Below are 17,368 nucleotides of genomic sequence, written 5' to 3' on the forward strand. Positions count from 1 at the left end.
TATTGTTTTTACAGAATAAATTTATTGGAATGTGTATTGGGAGTAAGGTTTGAGGTTGTAAGCAACTAAGTTAGCGTCATATTTGGCTTCATACGTGTAATAATGTGAGGTATTAATGTAAGTCAAGTATTAAAGCAAAACATTCTGTTAACATGAGTTGACCATAATAGATACAAGTGCAGGTGAGATCTTTATTTTTTCTGTACTTTGCCTTTTCTGGATAACAGGAGGTTATTAAATTCACCTTGAATGTACTCAAAGTTTCTTTAAAAACATGAGCAGTGACACCAGCGGCTCGGATACCTGACTGTGAGCCCGCACCTCTTGATACAGCCCAACAGCTTGGGGCTGGTTTTCATGGGAGGCTGTGCTGGGATGGAGCTACCCCCAGTTCTAGTGAGCACGGCAGGAGGCTGGGTGCCAGAGGGGGTTATTGCCAAACTCCCTTTCACCAGGAGGCATTACTGAGGTGGGTTGGGGTTATCTTGGACCAGCTCCTTTGGCTGGAGGTGTGAAACCTGGGGTCTCTCTTCTGAGCACTGCTGCAAAGCACAGCTCAGTATGCAGCAGAAGAGCCTCCCAGCATGAGTTTATTGCTGCTGTCAAAGTCCCCTTGCACAGGGTGCAACATGCACATGCATGAACTGATCCTGTCTCATTACTGGTTAGGTTTAAAAAGAAGATCCTTTAAATCAAAATGGCCAAAAGTCAACATTCCCAAATAAAGTGTTTCAAGTTAAAATGTATCAGCCAATTTCATCTGTGAGAAAGGCACTTAAGTGTACTGCTTTTAGTGTAAATACACATAGAAGGCATAGAAATAGTTGTAATTGCAAACAGAAACATAAACAACACAAACCAAGATCACTGTATTTGCTGCTACTTGTTTAGGAGCAACAACATTAGCAAAAGTAGCTGCAGAGAAGAACCAAAACCCCTCTCTGAAACTGCATTCTCCGGTGTAAGGTCAACCTGCCCAAGGTATCAAGCCCCTAGGCCCAGTTCAGAGGAGCTGGTTAAACTAGTTAAGCACATGCTTAACTTCAAGCAGATGAGCAGTCCTTGCAGAGGTGAATCCTTAAAAGAATTAACAAAACTATGATTTGCTTATCATATATGGAGTCTTACCGTAAAAGTTGATTGCTTCTTAAAAAGATTTCTTGGGATTTTTAAGAAGGCTGACCCACAAGGCATACTTTTTGACAAATAAAAGATGTGCATGTGACAGAGTTACGTATGTTAATTTTTCACACCTCAAAACATTGACCTTCCCATTCTAGCCTAGCTCTGCGTAGGGATTGCTGCCAGTGATACTCTTCAGGGTGTGGAGGCTAAACACTGACATCATCATTATTATTTAACTTCATGCAGTATTTCTAAAACTGTCAAAGCAGCTTACTTAAAAATAGCTATGGGAACCCGCAGCTCTGCTGCAGCGCAAAGTCAAGATGTTGAGAAGTGGTACTGAAGGCAGTTGTCTTTATTTCCCTTTTCAAGTAGGATAAACAAAACAGACCGTGCAACTTTACACAACTGTGCAGGTTTACACATCTTACACACTTCATTCGGGTTCCACTGGAGCAGTTCGGTTACATCCCAACCCAGGTATATAGACAGCCAGAACGAGGAGCTGAAAACAGTTGTGTTATTCTGTTTTTCCTTCTTGTTTTGGTTTCATAAAAAACTCTGGCTTGTTGACACATCTGTAAGCCAACAGCTGGGGGAGAATCCCATACATTATGTTCAGTATCAGGAAAAACTGTTTTGCTTCTTCAGGGACTCTGTAGATGTAAGGAGTTCGAGCATGAAGAGAAGCACCAATATGGGAAAATTGAGCCTGTGGTGTATATATAACGTAGATGTTAAAGAAGGGTAAAATTGATGCGTATTTTGGAAAGACGGCAAAATCTGCATGCAAGTATGCATCTCCAGTGACATTTTCCAAGCCAGCCCTTTTATTCCAGAATTATCTATCATACTTTTGCACAGTGGTATAAAAATACAGCCTAAACTAAGATAGTTAATACCTTGGTATAAGAGGCGTAAGTGGAACCATCAGTGGCACGGTAGGAGGTTTATTTTATGCACGTGGTGGCACTGATCTCTAAGTCAGGATTTCACCCTTGGCTTACGGGTGATATTCATGCAACAGGGTCCAGGATCCTTACCCAGGCAAAAGGCTGCAGAGGTATGTACTCTTGGGCCTCAGCCCAGTGATGGGGGTAGGACTTGCACCCACCTACAGGGGAATGTCATCTTTGGCATCAACGGGAAGCAGGCAGACGCTCTGAGTGAAGTTAGAATGTAAACTCTTGGAAGCTATGTTAGTTCTGGGTTTGGTTTGTTAGGGCTTTTTCAACCTTAAACCCAGTCTTCCAAAGTTCTGATCCCAGAACTGATGACTGCAAACATGTCTGCAGTATTTGGCTTTGGGCTGGGAGTGGTTCTGAAGTATAGGTTAAGTTTACAGTGAAGTTTGTATGCAAAGACAACCTTGCTGTGAAGAGTATTTTTAGCATAAACAAACATTTAAAGATAGAAGTGTCAGGATAGTCACTGTCTTTTGTCTCCATCTGTTACCTGCTATTTCAAGCCACAGCTCATTCACATTAACTATTGTGTGTCCATTTTGGTTCATTATTATTTAGTTAGTTAGACATGGAGATGTGTGATGGAGACTCACAAAGAAAACAGTTTTGCTTACAGTTAGCAAAGTAGAAAGTGAAATAAATATAGTTCAGGTGTTTTAATACACACTCTTCCAGCAAAAGGTTAGGCTGAGGCCATACATCAAAGCAGAAAAGGCAATTTGTTTTCAGGTGATTCTGATCACCTCCACTGATTTGGGAGAGCTGATCTGCCACACCTGAGCCAGGAAACAAAGTAATCAAAGAAATCAAATAAAACAAACTTGAGGAGAGTGCTGCTTAGCATGTTTCTGTAAATAGCTATTGCACACTAAAGAGATGTTCAGGGCCAAACTATCAGCAGCCTTTTTATATTGGCCTCATAAGTTGCTGTCTCTCACAGCTTGTTTGTCCTCATCTGTCTCAGGCAGGAAGGAACTGCCTTTAGCACCTGGGGCACCTTGCTCAGCCTTCCCTTGCCTTGGGAGCCTGCTCAGCCTAGGCAACAAGTGCATTAGTGCTCAGGAGCAAAGCCTTGTTACATGGGGTAGCAGCTTCCCAAGCAAATAGCCAGCCAGTGTCAGGACGTAGAGAGGAGGCTTGTGTCTGCCTGAGGTTTACCAAGACACAGCCTCTTGGTAGTATTCTTAGAGCCTCTTCTGGGGTGAACAAGATGTTAAGCTAAGTACTTCTCTGGAGGACTGCAAGACCCACTTGTCACCAAGAGTGACCAGCTGTACATCATAGTAAGTTGATAGTAAATTCATATTCCATATTAAGCCTTGCCAGACAGAACTGTAAGGGCTGCTGTTGAGAGACCCAGAGCTCCCACAGCCTCCTCGATGCCTTTGAAGATCTAAGCCTTATTGTGTGGTCTTTTACAAGAGTTGTGGCACATTAGTGAGCTTTGAGCATTTTAAAAAGGAAAAGCAGAATCATTTTGTTCTGTTTGTAGCTCATGAAGATTTTTGCTAGCTAATGATGCACTATATAATGAAGTTACTGTTTATTAGAGTTGTTTTTCAATGTAACACATGGCTTTTTCCTTTCATTACCAGGGAGGATATTTAGGTCTGTTGAAGTCAATTTATTTATTTTTTTTTTAATTGATTTGTCTGTATGGAAATTGTGCCATGTCTTTTATCTCGTGTGGTTCCTTTCTATCACAGTGCTCTGCTTCTCCCCACACCCTCCCCTTTTTTTTCCTCCCTTGGGGCAGGGATGTGTCTTAAAAGCAGATCTGTCATTCACCAATAGCTCAGTCCTGCTCTTCTTTCAAGTACCAGGCAGGTTTGCACCAAACCCATGATTTTAAGACAGTATCTGTTAGTTACTGCAGAGCCTTCTGCCTGTCATGCTACAGGCTGGTACTGCCGTGAGTCTGTTGTGTTACCTTGTGTTACCTTGCCATGATTCGCCTTTCAGCAAATGAGCCATTCTTTACTGCTTTCTGTCACTGAACCCTCTCAAGTGCAGAGTTTTGAGGATCAAACCCCTAAACTTTGGTTGAGAAATCAACCAAATGAGATGCTGCAGGTAAATTTCTAAGGTAGCCTTATCGATTTAAAACCCAGCCTTTGTAATGCGGAAGCCTTGGCCAGCAGTTGGGAGCTGCCTGGTGCTGGACATGGCACTGCTCAACCTGACAACTGCAATTTGTGCCTGATCCTCATTAAGCTTCTTGTCTGTGTGAAATAGCTTGGGTTTAGATTTTTTTAAATTACATCTTTTGTCTTGTAGACTGTACTTTGAATATTTCATATCCTGCAGTCAGGAAAGCCTTCCTCCTAGGGATAGAGAAGGGCCTGGAAAAAGGTTAGGAGTCCTTCTTTGCTCTGTGCCTTCTCTCCAGAACTGGCTAAAATCAAGCAAAGATTGCCGTTTATTCTGGAGGGGTTTGAACGAGCTCATATGAGCCTGAGGAAAGCCATCAAATAGAGCGGGGAGAAAGTAACTTAGAAAAATATGCTCCTTGGGTTTAGGTTCTCTTGTAGACAAGGGGTACTGGAAGAAACTAGCCACCAAAAATTCCAGCATTAAGGCAAATTGATGGAGAAGGAGTAGAGAAAATCTTCCTACATCTGGAGAACAGGGCAATGAGCTATGGAGAGTTGGTGAGACAGAATGGTTTTGGGTGGCAGGGCTAAGGCTCTTCATCCCTTCTCATCTGGCTCACAAATTCGGAGGCTTCCAATACTTTCATAGAATCAGAGCTTTTGGTACTTTAGCTGTGTAACATTTAAAGAGCTTCAGAAAGTCTAATAAGTGTTATAACCTGGGTTTGGAGTCTGAATGTCAGTGAACAGAATAATTCAAGCAGAGAGCTGTGTGCAATTCTGAAAACTGGTACGTTTTCTCTGTGTGTGAAAGGCTTGGCACCTTCAGAGGGTCTTAGTTTAGATGCATCACATGGTGTTTGAGACTTGTTTTTTGTGAAAAGCACATACTTCATAATGGTTGAAATAAAAATAATGGGAATTCCCACATTTGCTGTTTGTAGGAGAAGTGCTCTTCCCTGGGGAGCAATACGCACTGCTCCCATCATTACCTTTATTGGATCTTTATGTGTAATGGAAAGCAAAATGTGTTTTGGTAATTACATATGTTTTGAGTATCAATTACAATGTTTTAACTTGAGAAAACAGTAGACACACCTGGAAATTTGTTTTGCGCCTCAAAATGCCCAAACCCAAAAGTAATCTGGGAGTACTCAATTCATTGTCGCACACATTTTTCCTCCCAGGTTGCTCACAGTTCACCAGGTCAGATCCATTAAATCATGGTCAGTTGTGGGATGACCGAAGTTCATTCTGCAGCCTGTTAAAGTAAATACTACAAAAACCCTCTCCCAAACCTGAATTGGGACAAATGGGGAGGGTGTGCTGCACCACACCATTCTCTTGATCCGTGTTTGTTAGCCCACAATTTTTGCTTGTGCCTAGGACAAGCTTTAAAGAGTACAATGGGAAATTGCAAGTGTTAGCTTTGGGTTACCAGTAGCTTTTCTTCTCCTTGTCTAACACGTAAATTGGCATTATCCTGAAGCCAAACCACAAAGGATAACAGAGGGGTTTTAGACTTCGCAGCACCAAGATGCTGCATGTATTAATCATACAGTTAGAAGGTACAAAGTGCCATTTAAAAAAAGGGGGAGTATTTATTATGGGAAGCAGTTAAAAGAAAAACAAACAAGAAAAAAACCAAACAAACCAAAACCATCCAACCAAAAACTGTCTCCAGTCTGGGAGGCTGAGCTTTTTGGTAAACTTGCAAGATTGTGATGGCACACTCTGACTTCTGGTTTACCTTTCCTTGTGCTAGGTGATTGTTGAAGGAGCAGTTTCTTTCCTGACTGTCTGGGGAATTCAGGAAACCTGAACACTCTGTCAGTAGAGAGAGGTTCCTGACACCAGCTTGCCTACTTTAGCTAGCTTGTGCTTTTTTAAGTTAGATACGGGACAAACAGTTGTATAGTATTTATGATACCTTTTGTTCATCTAAACCTCCTCATTCATGTTTGCCAGGTTCTGTTTTGATATCATTTGGTAATTCAAGATTCTCTATAAACTGTGTAGGAAACAGTAATCATATTTTCTGTGATAATTGCTCACAAATAGAAGATCAAATTACACTCTCCCCATCCTTGCTGGGCAGTTAAGCTGGACTGGAGTTTGTGATTATCTCAGGCCTGAGGAACAAAGCATTGGTTTGTGTTTGTCTAATAGTGGTACCTAAATTACACTTATTGCCATGTCCCCATGTTCACGTTATTGGTACAGGATTATGTGTGTATTTTCTTCATTGTCTGGATGCTCAGAGCACATTTAATTTCTTACATACAGTACAAATCAATTGTTGCTGTCTCAGCTGCTTAATGGTCATCTGTATGTCATGAGAAGTTATTTATTAGCTCCTGTTAGTTATTTTGGTTTGGTCAGTCTTTTCATAAGCACCAGCACCATCTTGTAATTAACTACAGTCATTTATTTAAGATAATCAGAACAGAATGAGTTAAAGTATAATCACTGGTCTGCCTTTGGCAATACAAGCATGTCTTAGTGTTACTGTGGTCTGTTGCCCAGGAGGTTCCTGGTGTTGTACCAACATCATCAACTGACATTGCCCATTTGGTGTGACTAGTAGATACTTTTTCCACTTACGTTTTTCAGACTACCTCATTGGTCAACACATATCATGGAAACAAAGTATTGTGCTGTTTTGTTGTGTTTGGGGTGTTTTTTATGTGGTTGACTGTTACAACTTTGACAGGCTTCCTTCAAGTCTCAGCTAAAGAGTGCATGGTGCTTAATAAGGTTTAAATGAGCCCAGTAAAAAGATTCTGCTTTAGGATGAAGTCTACTAAAACAAGAATGCAGTCATTCATTAGAGACATGTAAGAGGTTTGATACTCCACTCACTTAAATTAGTTTTTTTTTACAGATATAAAAGGTTATATCTGAGTTTAAGTGTCATAAAACCTGCATGGGATGATCAAGCCATGGGCCCCTTATTTACTGCATAGGCCTCTACTCATTATCTTGTAATTAAAGAGTGAACATTTTACAAAGAAATACCTGAGCTAGTCCTCCAGCATGTATAAGGGTTAAATCGGGCATCCAGGAACAGCCAGGCACCAGTAGGCCATACAGAGCGATCACATGGTATGGCACAGAGTAGAACATGTAAGCCAGCATCTGCATTTTAAACAGAAATATTAGTTGCTTTGCAGTGTGAGGGAAATGCATTTAAAAATTAGCCAATTGACTGAAGAGCTGAGACTACTCAAAACTACACCTGGATGCTGTGGACTAGATCCAGCTACCCTAAGGTCTCCACTAATATTGATGGCTGTTGTCTCTTTGCCCCATCCAAATCCACTTCACCCCATGACATGTTTTCCTACCCCTTGCCATCTTGAGACCATGCCAATAAGCATGGCTTGACCTAATTCAGCATCCAACACAACATGGGCTCTGTTTCTCAAGCTCCATCACACTTTCAGTTGGGAGGCACGAGATCCACCCAAGCCACACCTTCCCCAGAAAGAACAGGTTCAGCAGAGATACTTGGTTCTTGCAGAAGCCAGAGTTGCAAAAGAATGGCAACCTCGCAAATGCTGCAGATCTAAAGCACAGCATTCCCTCTTCTGCCATGCCTCTGTCAATAGGGTTTGTATAAGGGTTTAAGAGGGGTACCCTGTAATGGTTGCATGAGAATACATGAAGTACCATTTAACTTGCCATGAACAAATACTGCACTTATTGATCTTGTCATCTGTGAAACCCACCTTTGCACCAGTTCACAAATCAGTTAATACTCTATGCTCCACAATGCTTTACCTGAAGCTTAGGATAGGCAGCAGGATCTTTTATATAGGGCTCATGAAGTTGAATATACAGCCGGCAGAGTTCAGCAGGGCAATCCAGAGCAATCTAAGGAGAATTTGTAGAACTTCCCATGAACAAAGAACGTGTTCTAAACCACAGCCCTAAAGATTCACCAGTGGTCTGCAGCACTGCTACCCCACAGGCTTGCTCAAAGTCTGTTGTGTGAGTGACCCATTTGATCACCAATTAAAAGCTGAAATGCAGCCTCCCCTCAGCTCCTGCTCAGAGGGTTTGTGAGGAAATGCTGACGGCCTGCTTTAAAGATTTTGACCGTAAGAGAGTTCAGTCTGTTGGCTAAGCTGTAGTGAGAGTCTAATTGCTATTGATTTGCTCTGATAAACAGGCTTTGATCCCAGCAAATGAACTTTCCAATGGAAAATTGCTCAATGGAAACCTCGGGTTAAGCACCCAATTGAGCACAGCAAGCTGTAAATGTAGCCCAACAGAGAAGTTGCACTGTGGCAGGATAGCAGTGGAGAGCAATGCAGAGAGACAGTGCTACTTAAAATAACTAATTTTTAAAGGAGAGTAGCAAAGGGGAGATTGTTGGATTTTACGCTCATATAGAAAGAACAAGTTCACAATAAACACGGAGAGAGACAAAAGTAGTTCCTTTTCATGATAGCCCTTAAAACTACTACCAAAAATACTAGTGTAAAATGAGTTATCCATCTGTGTCAACAGCTGTCACTGTTTTATGACAAGGCATTGTTAATGCCTAAATGACAGGACCAAACAGTAAGTTTTGCACAACTTAGTTTCACGTGCATTTGTTACGTGACTTGGAGGGGGAAATGTAAATATTTACAAACAGCGGACATTCATCCCTGTTCTTTTCCAACATGGGCCTCCAAGAATCAGGTCTGAGTGGACTATAATGCATTAGATTTTGTTCACTTTTTCACAAGCTCATGGTTACTGCAGCTTACGCAGAGACCTCTGTGTGTATAAGTAAGGCCAGTGAGCAGTTCCTGTTCGGCAAACGAAATATCTAAGGAAATGACCATACTCAAAATCAGAAAAAAAAATATTGCTCCGAGAAATGCAGCAGTGGGATTGTAGAACCAAATTAGATGTTAGAGCGTGAATTAACATTTCCCACAACAAAATTACAAGTAAAACGGATGGTTATCAGTGCTGCTCTTAAGCATGACCTATGAGAAGAAATAAAGCAGTCTGTGACAAGTTAGAAGGAAAAAAAGAGAGGCAGGTTTTCAGTGAAACAGCTGAAGATGACCAAGTACGTGAGCAGCAGAACCACAAAAGGACAATCTGCACTGGTAAATAAAATGTTATTTGGGTACTTGAATTGTTCTAGACAGGATCAGATCTACACATCAAGCAAGCAGGTGGTTATCTAAGACACCTAAACATTTGATCTCTGTTCACTTAAAGATGCACAACTTCCCTTCTGCTTAAGACAGAAGCTTAAAATGCTTTAGAGCTGACAAAGGACTAGATTTACCTATTACTGCATTTTTCTACTTCAAGCATTTTCAGTACTGATTCATTCCCTCAGAAATTTGAATTCAATCAGCTGTGCTTAAAAAGCAAACATTTTTTTTGAAAGTAAGCTTTTGGTAAGTAGAAACAAGTAGAATATGGGTTGTTCATGTAGTATGGATAATTTTTTTTCATGTGGAAATGTTCTCTCTGTTCTCTCTCTGATGCAGTGTAAATTAACTTGGTTTCTTTTATAATTTTAATGATGCATCTCTGTTTAGCAAAACATGAATACAGACTCAACTTGTTTTATTTTCTCTGCATTCTTGGCCATAAATGTAATACCAGAATGAAAACAGGTTTAGGTTATGTTGATCTGCACTTGGGATGCTATTGACTCTTGCAATTTGCACCTCCTTTTGAAAAATATACTTTATACAGGGCAAAATGGAGAAGCAAAGCACCACTAATCCGTATAAATAAACAATTTGTCCTTTTTATGTCTAAGGCTATTCCAACCCTAAAAGTCTCAAGATTTCCCTGGACCAAAATGTACAGACTTTTTCACACAGACAAAAGGATTTCAAGTTTTTCTAAAATTAGAGGACAGAATATTAAAATATCTTCAACTTACCATGCCCCTAAATATGCAAAACCCCGTTGCTAGAATGAGATACGCAGCTAACATTAAATCTATTGGTCGTCTTAAGAGTCCTTTCTTCTGGACTTCCTGAACCACCTGCAACACAGAACATGTTTAGTAAATACATCCTGGTTCCACATGACATGTATTTAACTGCAGATCAGTTGCTACAAGAAGGGTGAAGCACTGAAACGTTATCACAGACACAGTTCTGTTAACTTATGCTCTTTATCCACTGATTTTGGAGGTGGCAAGACTTCCACATCTAAAAAGGTGACTTTAGACTTGATAGGATGCTGTGGGAAAATTGTGAATAAACTGTAGAAATGGATGGATCCAACTAAAGCCATTTCAATAAAGATTACTTTTAAAGCAACCTAGATCGAATGAACACTAACTCTGCAATCACATAAGGCTTTAAAGCAGCGTAACTGATTTCTTCAAAGTTGTCTTTTGTTAATTGGAATGAATTAATTTTCCTCGATGTCCATATGTAGAAAAGCTTTGGAAGTGTAGGTTTGTCTCAAACATTTGGAGTTGAATCTAATATGCTTTGTAAAAGGACTGTTTGGAGGGACAGCGAAATGAGGGTCCATCGTTATTGAGAGGGAATGCTGGTTTCCAGCAGCCTGTGACACTACTGAAATTAATGGAATATCACTGGCATAAAATAAAAACTTTTCTGTGGCCCATTGAGTTCTCTGCTGAGTTCACTGAGCAAATGATACACCTTTTATGTGTAACACAAACAGAGAATGCAGTGTGTGTGTGTGTGTGTGTGTATGGAGAATGGAAAATCCTCCTTTCATTCTTTTATTACTGTACACTATAGATTTCTCTGATGGGCACTGAAGCACGTGTCAGCATCTGGATCTGATTTGGTCTGTATCCCTCTTCCTCAGCCTCAGAACAGGAATCCCCCTGCACTGCATGGGCAAATGTGAGGGGTTCACACTCTACAGTAGCAAAGACCATGTAGATATTTAACACAGAAGATGGCTTTGGAGGAACCAAAGGCATCTCTGTGCCTACATGGTAAAACTTACAAGACCTATGGAAATAATTCAACGAGCTCTTTCAGCACTGTGTAGCCACAAAACTACAAGTACATCAGAGTCTCTTTCTGTATCCCTGCTGTTTTCAGATGGAAAAACTTTCCCATTTATATGTTACTCATTTCCTCTTCCTTTTTATTAGTTGCATGTTGGCACACAGACGGCAAAAGAAAAACCTGATTTCCTTCCTGTTACACACTTGTGGAAATGCCTCCAAAGCACAGAACAATAATTAGGATGTAGAGGCACAGTTAAATGTGCTCAGGATAAAGATACAATAAAGTTACTGAAACAGGAGAACTGATCTTGCAAGCACAATTCCTGAGTAAGAACTGCAAGATCTGAACTGTGGTTTAACAATAGTGCTACTGTAAACACAAAGGCCACCTCTTCCATAAAACTGACTTTCTTTTTTCTTTCATTTAAAGCTAAAATACAAATTGACACTTTTGGTTTTCAAACACAACAGGTTTGTTGTGGCAGTACGGTGTCACTTCACAGTATTTACCAGTGCAGGAATGTTTGTAATATTACCTTGCAAAGAATGTCTCTATTCTAATATTTATTCCTATGAAAGACAAAGGCCTCCCATGGCTGCTGAGTTGCAAGTCATTTTCAGGTGTAGACTACCTAAGGACAATGGAAAGTTGAGGGTTGATATATTTTCTTTCCACTTTTCTCTAAGTATGAAATATGCACATGTATCACTCCTCCTTTCAAAAGGTGTATTAAATGCATGTGATCACATTTACTGTGATCACAAAGCTACAACAGAACTTTGTAGTGAGAGGTTTTGGAGACAGCCAGTATTAGTTGGAATGACCTTTGGTGCAGTTCAAGTTCGTGAAATTGCCAAGGTAGGGAAAACTCGCACCTTCTTTCTCTGCATGCATTTATGCAAACAAAATGAAAATGCAAAACATATAAAAAAATCAGAAGCAAGAAGCTGAAAGACAGCATGCACTTTGCTGACAGACCTGTTTGTCACCTTTCTTTTACACAGCAAGTTCACATCAATATGTGCTAAAATGAATTAATGTGTCAAGTGCACTGTCCGAGTAGCAGTGAGCTGCCACGCGTTTCCCACGTATTGCAAACGCGATGGAGCTCTGCCCAGAGCCCGCCAGCCCTGCTGTTTCTTTTGTGTAGCAAGGAAGTGTGTTGGTCTGCTTTGTCATTTTTCTCACTTCCAGGAGAAAGCTATTTTCATAACTTCTGAGAGGCTCCTTACATGGCGGGGTTTAAGGAACTGAAATAACCTCGTGTGCTGTCCGCAGAAGTCAGCCACTTCAGAATTCATAGGCAAATATAAATGTGTGTATTAATTCTGTTAGCTTTAAGGTACATTAAACTTTTCCGAACTGATACACTTGAGATTCACCTGCTGAGCTTTGCAAACACTGAAGCACAGCTTGATTTGATTGTGAATGAAGGTAAAATTCTATTCCTTTCTTATGCACCCACCTCTATTAAAAAACATCCAGATGTCAATACCTCTTTTCTCTGTCTCCACATTGATTTTAGTTAATTTTTTTAATTAACTGGTTTATAATAATATCATAGCAATAAATACTGTGGCCAACAGAACATAGCTTGCTTCCCATGCTTTCGTGTATTTTTCTATATACTTGCACTATCATATTTAAGTGTTATTACATTTTCTTCCTAAATCTTTCAATACCAATTCTGAATAATGACAGCTAAAGAAAAGTTCTATTTTACAGCTAATTGGAAAACATTGAAAGAGAACTAAATATTTTCAGGACTCACAATGCTTAGTAGCATTACACACAATTACTTCCTGGAAACAATATATAATTTAGGACTAGGAGTTGTATAAAAAATGAGAAATTCATGAGTAGTCATGTTAAGATTTAAAAGCATTTTAAGGTACAGTTACTGAACACAGGTATTTATGCTATGATATGAAGCATAAGTTAGCTCTGAAGATAAATATGACTCCTGAAAAATAAACTACTTAGGAAGATAGGAGGCCCCAGTGGAAGGAATCAAGGCTGCCTCTGTGACCTTCTGAGTAAGGAAGTCTAGATTTACAAGAAAGGATTCACTAAGAAGTACAATGTTCAATTTTCAGATCATCGGCTTTCTATGCACTCTCATTTTGAAACAGAATTTAAAAATGAAGTTTCTCTACAATATATACCAAGGTAAAATATCAAACCTAAGCTAAGCAGTTCAGCTCCTGATAAGCATAGGAGACATGGCTGTATTTCAGCAAATAAGTAGCCCATCACGTATTTTCTATAATAGCAATTTCTGTGGTGTCCTCAGTACTAGGAAGACAAATTGACCCATTCAGCCATCCCCCAAGCAAAGGATGTTCTCACTAATACTTATAGCAAAAATCACCATTACTAACTATATGTAACTTCTCTACCCTGATGACCCTAAAGAACATGTTTCTGGTCGGAATTAGTGATGCATTTAAGTAAATCAGTTCAAATTGCTTTGGGATGGGACATGCAGTTTCCTGTAAGCCTGTGCAGGAGTGTAGAAGAGGTTTTGGCACCTGAAGTCGCCCCCAGTTTGCTTTTCATAGAGGTTTGCACTAAAAGTGGTGATTCTGTAGCAGTTCTTCAAACTCCAGGAGATATGAACCTCTGTCTATACCTCTATTTCCTACTGAAGATTAAAGGATGGATGGCTGAATGTTCTCTTTCATAAATTCCTGGGAAAATCTATCAATGCATCATCTGCTGTTATTCTGTGGCACTGGCTATGCCACTCGCACAATGATTGCCTATTAGCTATGGAACAGGAATTAGCTCCTTCATCTGTGTCTGTGTTTCCAGTTGCAGAATGAACCTGACTGAGACTTAGGAGCTCTCGTGATGCAAAAATATTTATCATATTACATAGAGCTGATACGGTGTGCTGTGGCAATAAACTGGTTTGCTTATAGCAACAAAGAGTTAAAGATCTGCTGTGTGCTTTGTACTGCAGGGACTATTTTTTTATATAAAACACTGCATAAAATATTGTTGCATTTTCTTCTTGCTCAGTTAACCTTATTACAGCCCAACTATTAAATTCAAAGGCAAAGGTCTAAGGAGTTTTAAGCAAACATTTTTACTTTTTTTTTTTTTAACAAGAAACATAAATAATTTACATCTCAATTAATATACATTACCTGTAAAATCTAATATAGCAGAATGTACACACAAAAAATTCTAAATCACATGAAATCTGTAAGTCGTCTGCAGAAGAATACTTTCCTGCAGAGCTTCTATGAGGATTTTGTGGTACTTTATGGAGCTGGTATATGTCAATATTTTCATCAGCTAAGAAACTGAAACAGTCAGAAACTGAATACATAGAGTGTAGTAACACAATCACACATATAAATGGGTTCTTTACCCACCATGTTTAAATGGTCCTGCAGTATAGATGTTTTAACAGTGCCTACACAGACTGGCAGCAACTGTCACAACAGTGAGCAGTCACAGTGCATTCCATGCTCACCAAGAGACCTATAAAACTCAGTAGAAACGGTTTCAGTTTTTCTAACAGTAGCCAACAGTTAAACACAACAATATTACCTTGACTGGAGTGTCGTGAGTCACAGAAGGTTGGTTATAAATTCGGAACCCAGCCCATATGGGAAGGCAAATGTATGGTATACTTAAGAAAAAAGCAGGAAACACTTTTGTTCCGTATTTGCCTGTTAAAAGAATAGTTATAAGATGTATAAGAATTTGTATAGCTGTATTGGAGAAGAGTTTAAAAAATATCCTATGTAATATAAACACTGAAGCAGCTGTGGTAATGTAAATGTAAAACATTAGTAACCAGTGTTAAAGCAACACACAAATTTTGTTGAAAATGATGTGCTCAGTAGTGGTAGAGTCATGGGTGACAAGGCCTATCAGACAAGAAGCTACTTTGGAAATTAGAGAGGTTTTGAGGGGACAGGAAACCACCTCAGTCACTCTGCATAGGTAATCCTATAGGATGGGGCATCTTTAAAATCTCTTAATGGAACCTGCTTCAAAAATGGACATTATTCTTTGAAAAATGGAAAACAGGAATATAGCCATTTTTTTAAGATCTGCTACTGTATTTATTTTCCAAAGCCCTGATTTTCTCCTACAGGTCTGTACTAGTGTTTGAGGACAAAATATAAATTCAGAACAGCCCAGGGAAATCAGGGAAATCTGTGTCTCTACACTGGCTACTCTCTGGCAGAAAGGAAGGCTTAAGGCATGCTCATGATAACAAGTTTCTCTGCTTTCCCCAGAGGAAAGAGGAAGAAACGTTGTCACATTAAATCTGATGACTGGTTTCTCTGTAGTGCGTGTGTATCTACAAAGGAGGGAACTGAACTGTCCCCAGGCTGCACCACGAATACTCTGCCTCTGTCATAAAAAGCCAGAACAAGCTTTTCTAAAGCTGACTGCAGGATTTGGACACATGAACACTTTTCTCAGTTGAACACCTGTCACCTTTGCATCAATTTAAGCTTTGCTAAAAAGGAAATCTCCAATTGAGAGGACTGGCACTCCTAAAGAAGCACCTGCCGGTAATAATGACGTAAGATTTTTTACTACAATCACCTCCATCATCACAAACCATGCACTAACTTATGTCAGACATCTAGCAGTGTTAAAGTTCTTTTTAAAATAGAGTAAAATCCAGATTTCCCTTTTTAAAGGTGATTTGGATGCCTCTTCTAAGGTGCTTGAAAGTCAGACTACTAAATACATTGGAAATTTTATGCAAAATAAGCTTCATATTTTTCTGATACTGGGAAGCAGTTATTGATTTATTGCTTAAATTAAACCTAGTTTGGATGAAAGCCTTATGGGTATAACAAAATACAACACTTTTTTTGTTCTTTTTGCATCTGTTTACTGATATTCCTAAAACTCCTCTTCTGTATTACTACAGAAAGGAATCGATATTGCAATAAAATATAGATAGCCTAATGCTGAATTTGGAAAATGCTTCACAGGAAAATGTTAGTCATATAAATTATGTCCTTACCAACAATGTTTCCAGGCATAAAGACAATGATGCTCATGATAATGGAACCTAGCCAGTAGAGGCCAATGGTTCTATAGCTTTGTCTGTTTAAAAAAGAAAACAAGACATCATTATTGCATAGGCCCTAAAAATCCCTTACCCCAAATCACCCTTAAATCACCAACTGCCATGGTTGCGTCTTAGTCAGTAAAGGTTTAAAAATCTGTACCACAAGTCAACAGTGGATTTTTTACTCTGAAAGGGGGAAATCCCACATTCATGTGCAAGAAGGTTATCACATGAACAGGACAGGATTTGTGCACATTCAGTTATTTGATGTTGTGTTCCACTCATCTAAAGACTGACTGCATGATTTTGCATATCACAGGTTGTGCAAGACTATAAAAGAATAACTAATTATTAATTTCACTCTGTTAATGCTTCTGTGACCAGCAGGTACATTAGCCTCTGGAATTCAAGTACTTAGTTTCTCAAACTCTTTATTCAACAGCAAGAAACATAAGAATCTCTAGAAATAATTATTTTCTCTTAAATTGCATGATACATTCTAACATGGATGAAAGATCATCATGCTGAGCAGTACATTAATTCCTATCATAAATATCTTCGGGGAAAAAGATGGGTTTTCACACATGGTTTTAACATAGAATCATAGGACAGTTAGGGTTGGAAAGGACCTTAAGATCATCTAGTTCCAGCCCCCCTGCCATGGGCAGGGACACCTCACACTAAACCATCTCACCCAAGGTTCCGTCCAACTGCCAGGGATGGAGCATTCACAGCTTCCCTGGGCAACCCATTCCAGTGCCTCACCACCCTTACAGTAAAGAATTTCTTCCTTATATCCAACCTAAACTTCCCCTGTTTAAGTTTTAACCCGTTACCCCTTGTCCTGTCACTACAGTCCCTAACAAAGAGTCCATCCCCAGCATCCCTATAGCCCCCCTTCAGATACTGGAAGGCTGCTATGAGATCTCCACACAGCCTTCTCTTCTCCAGGCTGAACAGCCCCAACTTCCTCAGCCTGTCTTCATACGGGAGGTGCTCCAGTCCCCTGATCATCCTCGTGGCCCTTCTCTGGACTTGTTCCAACAGTTCCATGTCCTTTTTATGTTGAGGACACCAGAACTGCACACAATACTCCAGGTGAGGTCTCACGAGAGCAGAGTAGAGGGGCAGGATCACCTCCTTCAACCTGCTGGTCACGCT

At 39.8% G+C, this 17,368-nt stretch overlaps 1 protein-coding gene across 8 annotated transcripts in view; it reads right to left on the bottom strand.

Annotated features, from left to right (window-relative positions):
* The window catches only part of TM6SF1 (transmembrane 6 superfamily member 1), a 23,212-nt gene continuing 5,844 nt past the window's right edge, over window positions 1–17,368 (bottom strand). Inside the window, exons 5-11 of one of the 8 annotated variants that reach the window (XR_008975125.1) lie at window positions 16,160–16,242; window positions 14,716–14,837; window positions 10,092–10,196; window positions 7,967–8,059; window positions 7,202–7,321; window positions 2,758–2,866; window positions 1,632–1,837 (exon numbers count right to left, since the gene is read on the bottom strand). Coding sequence is in view for 7 of the 8 variants with exons in the window: in XM_057431019.1 (XP_057287002.1) it covers window positions 1,646–1,837; window positions 7,202–7,321; window positions 7,967–8,059; window positions 10,092–10,196; window positions 14,716–14,837; window positions 16,160–16,242 (715 nt within the window). In the remaining variant the exon portion in view is untranslated. Of the gene's footprint in view, window positions 662–1,462; window positions 1,838–2,757; window positions 2,867–5,487; window positions 6,011–6,330; window positions 7,322–7,966; window positions 8,060–10,091; window positions 10,197–14,715; window positions 14,838–16,159; window positions 16,243–17,368 lie in introns of those variants that run through there. The other 7 variants (XM_057431401.1, XM_057431019.1, XM_057431225.1 and 4 more) reach the window with 7 other exon arrangements.

The sequence above is a fragment of the Pezoporus wallicus genome, unplaced genomic scaffold (genome assembly GCF_028554395.1).
Source record: "Pezoporus wallicus isolate ANWC-B61680 ecotype Strahan unplaced genomic scaffold, APGP_CSIRO_Pwel_v1 contig_3952, whole genome shotgun sequence".
Taxonomy (NCBI): Eukaryota; Metazoa; Chordata; class Aves; order Psittaciformes; family Psittacidae; genus Pezoporus; species Pezoporus wallicus.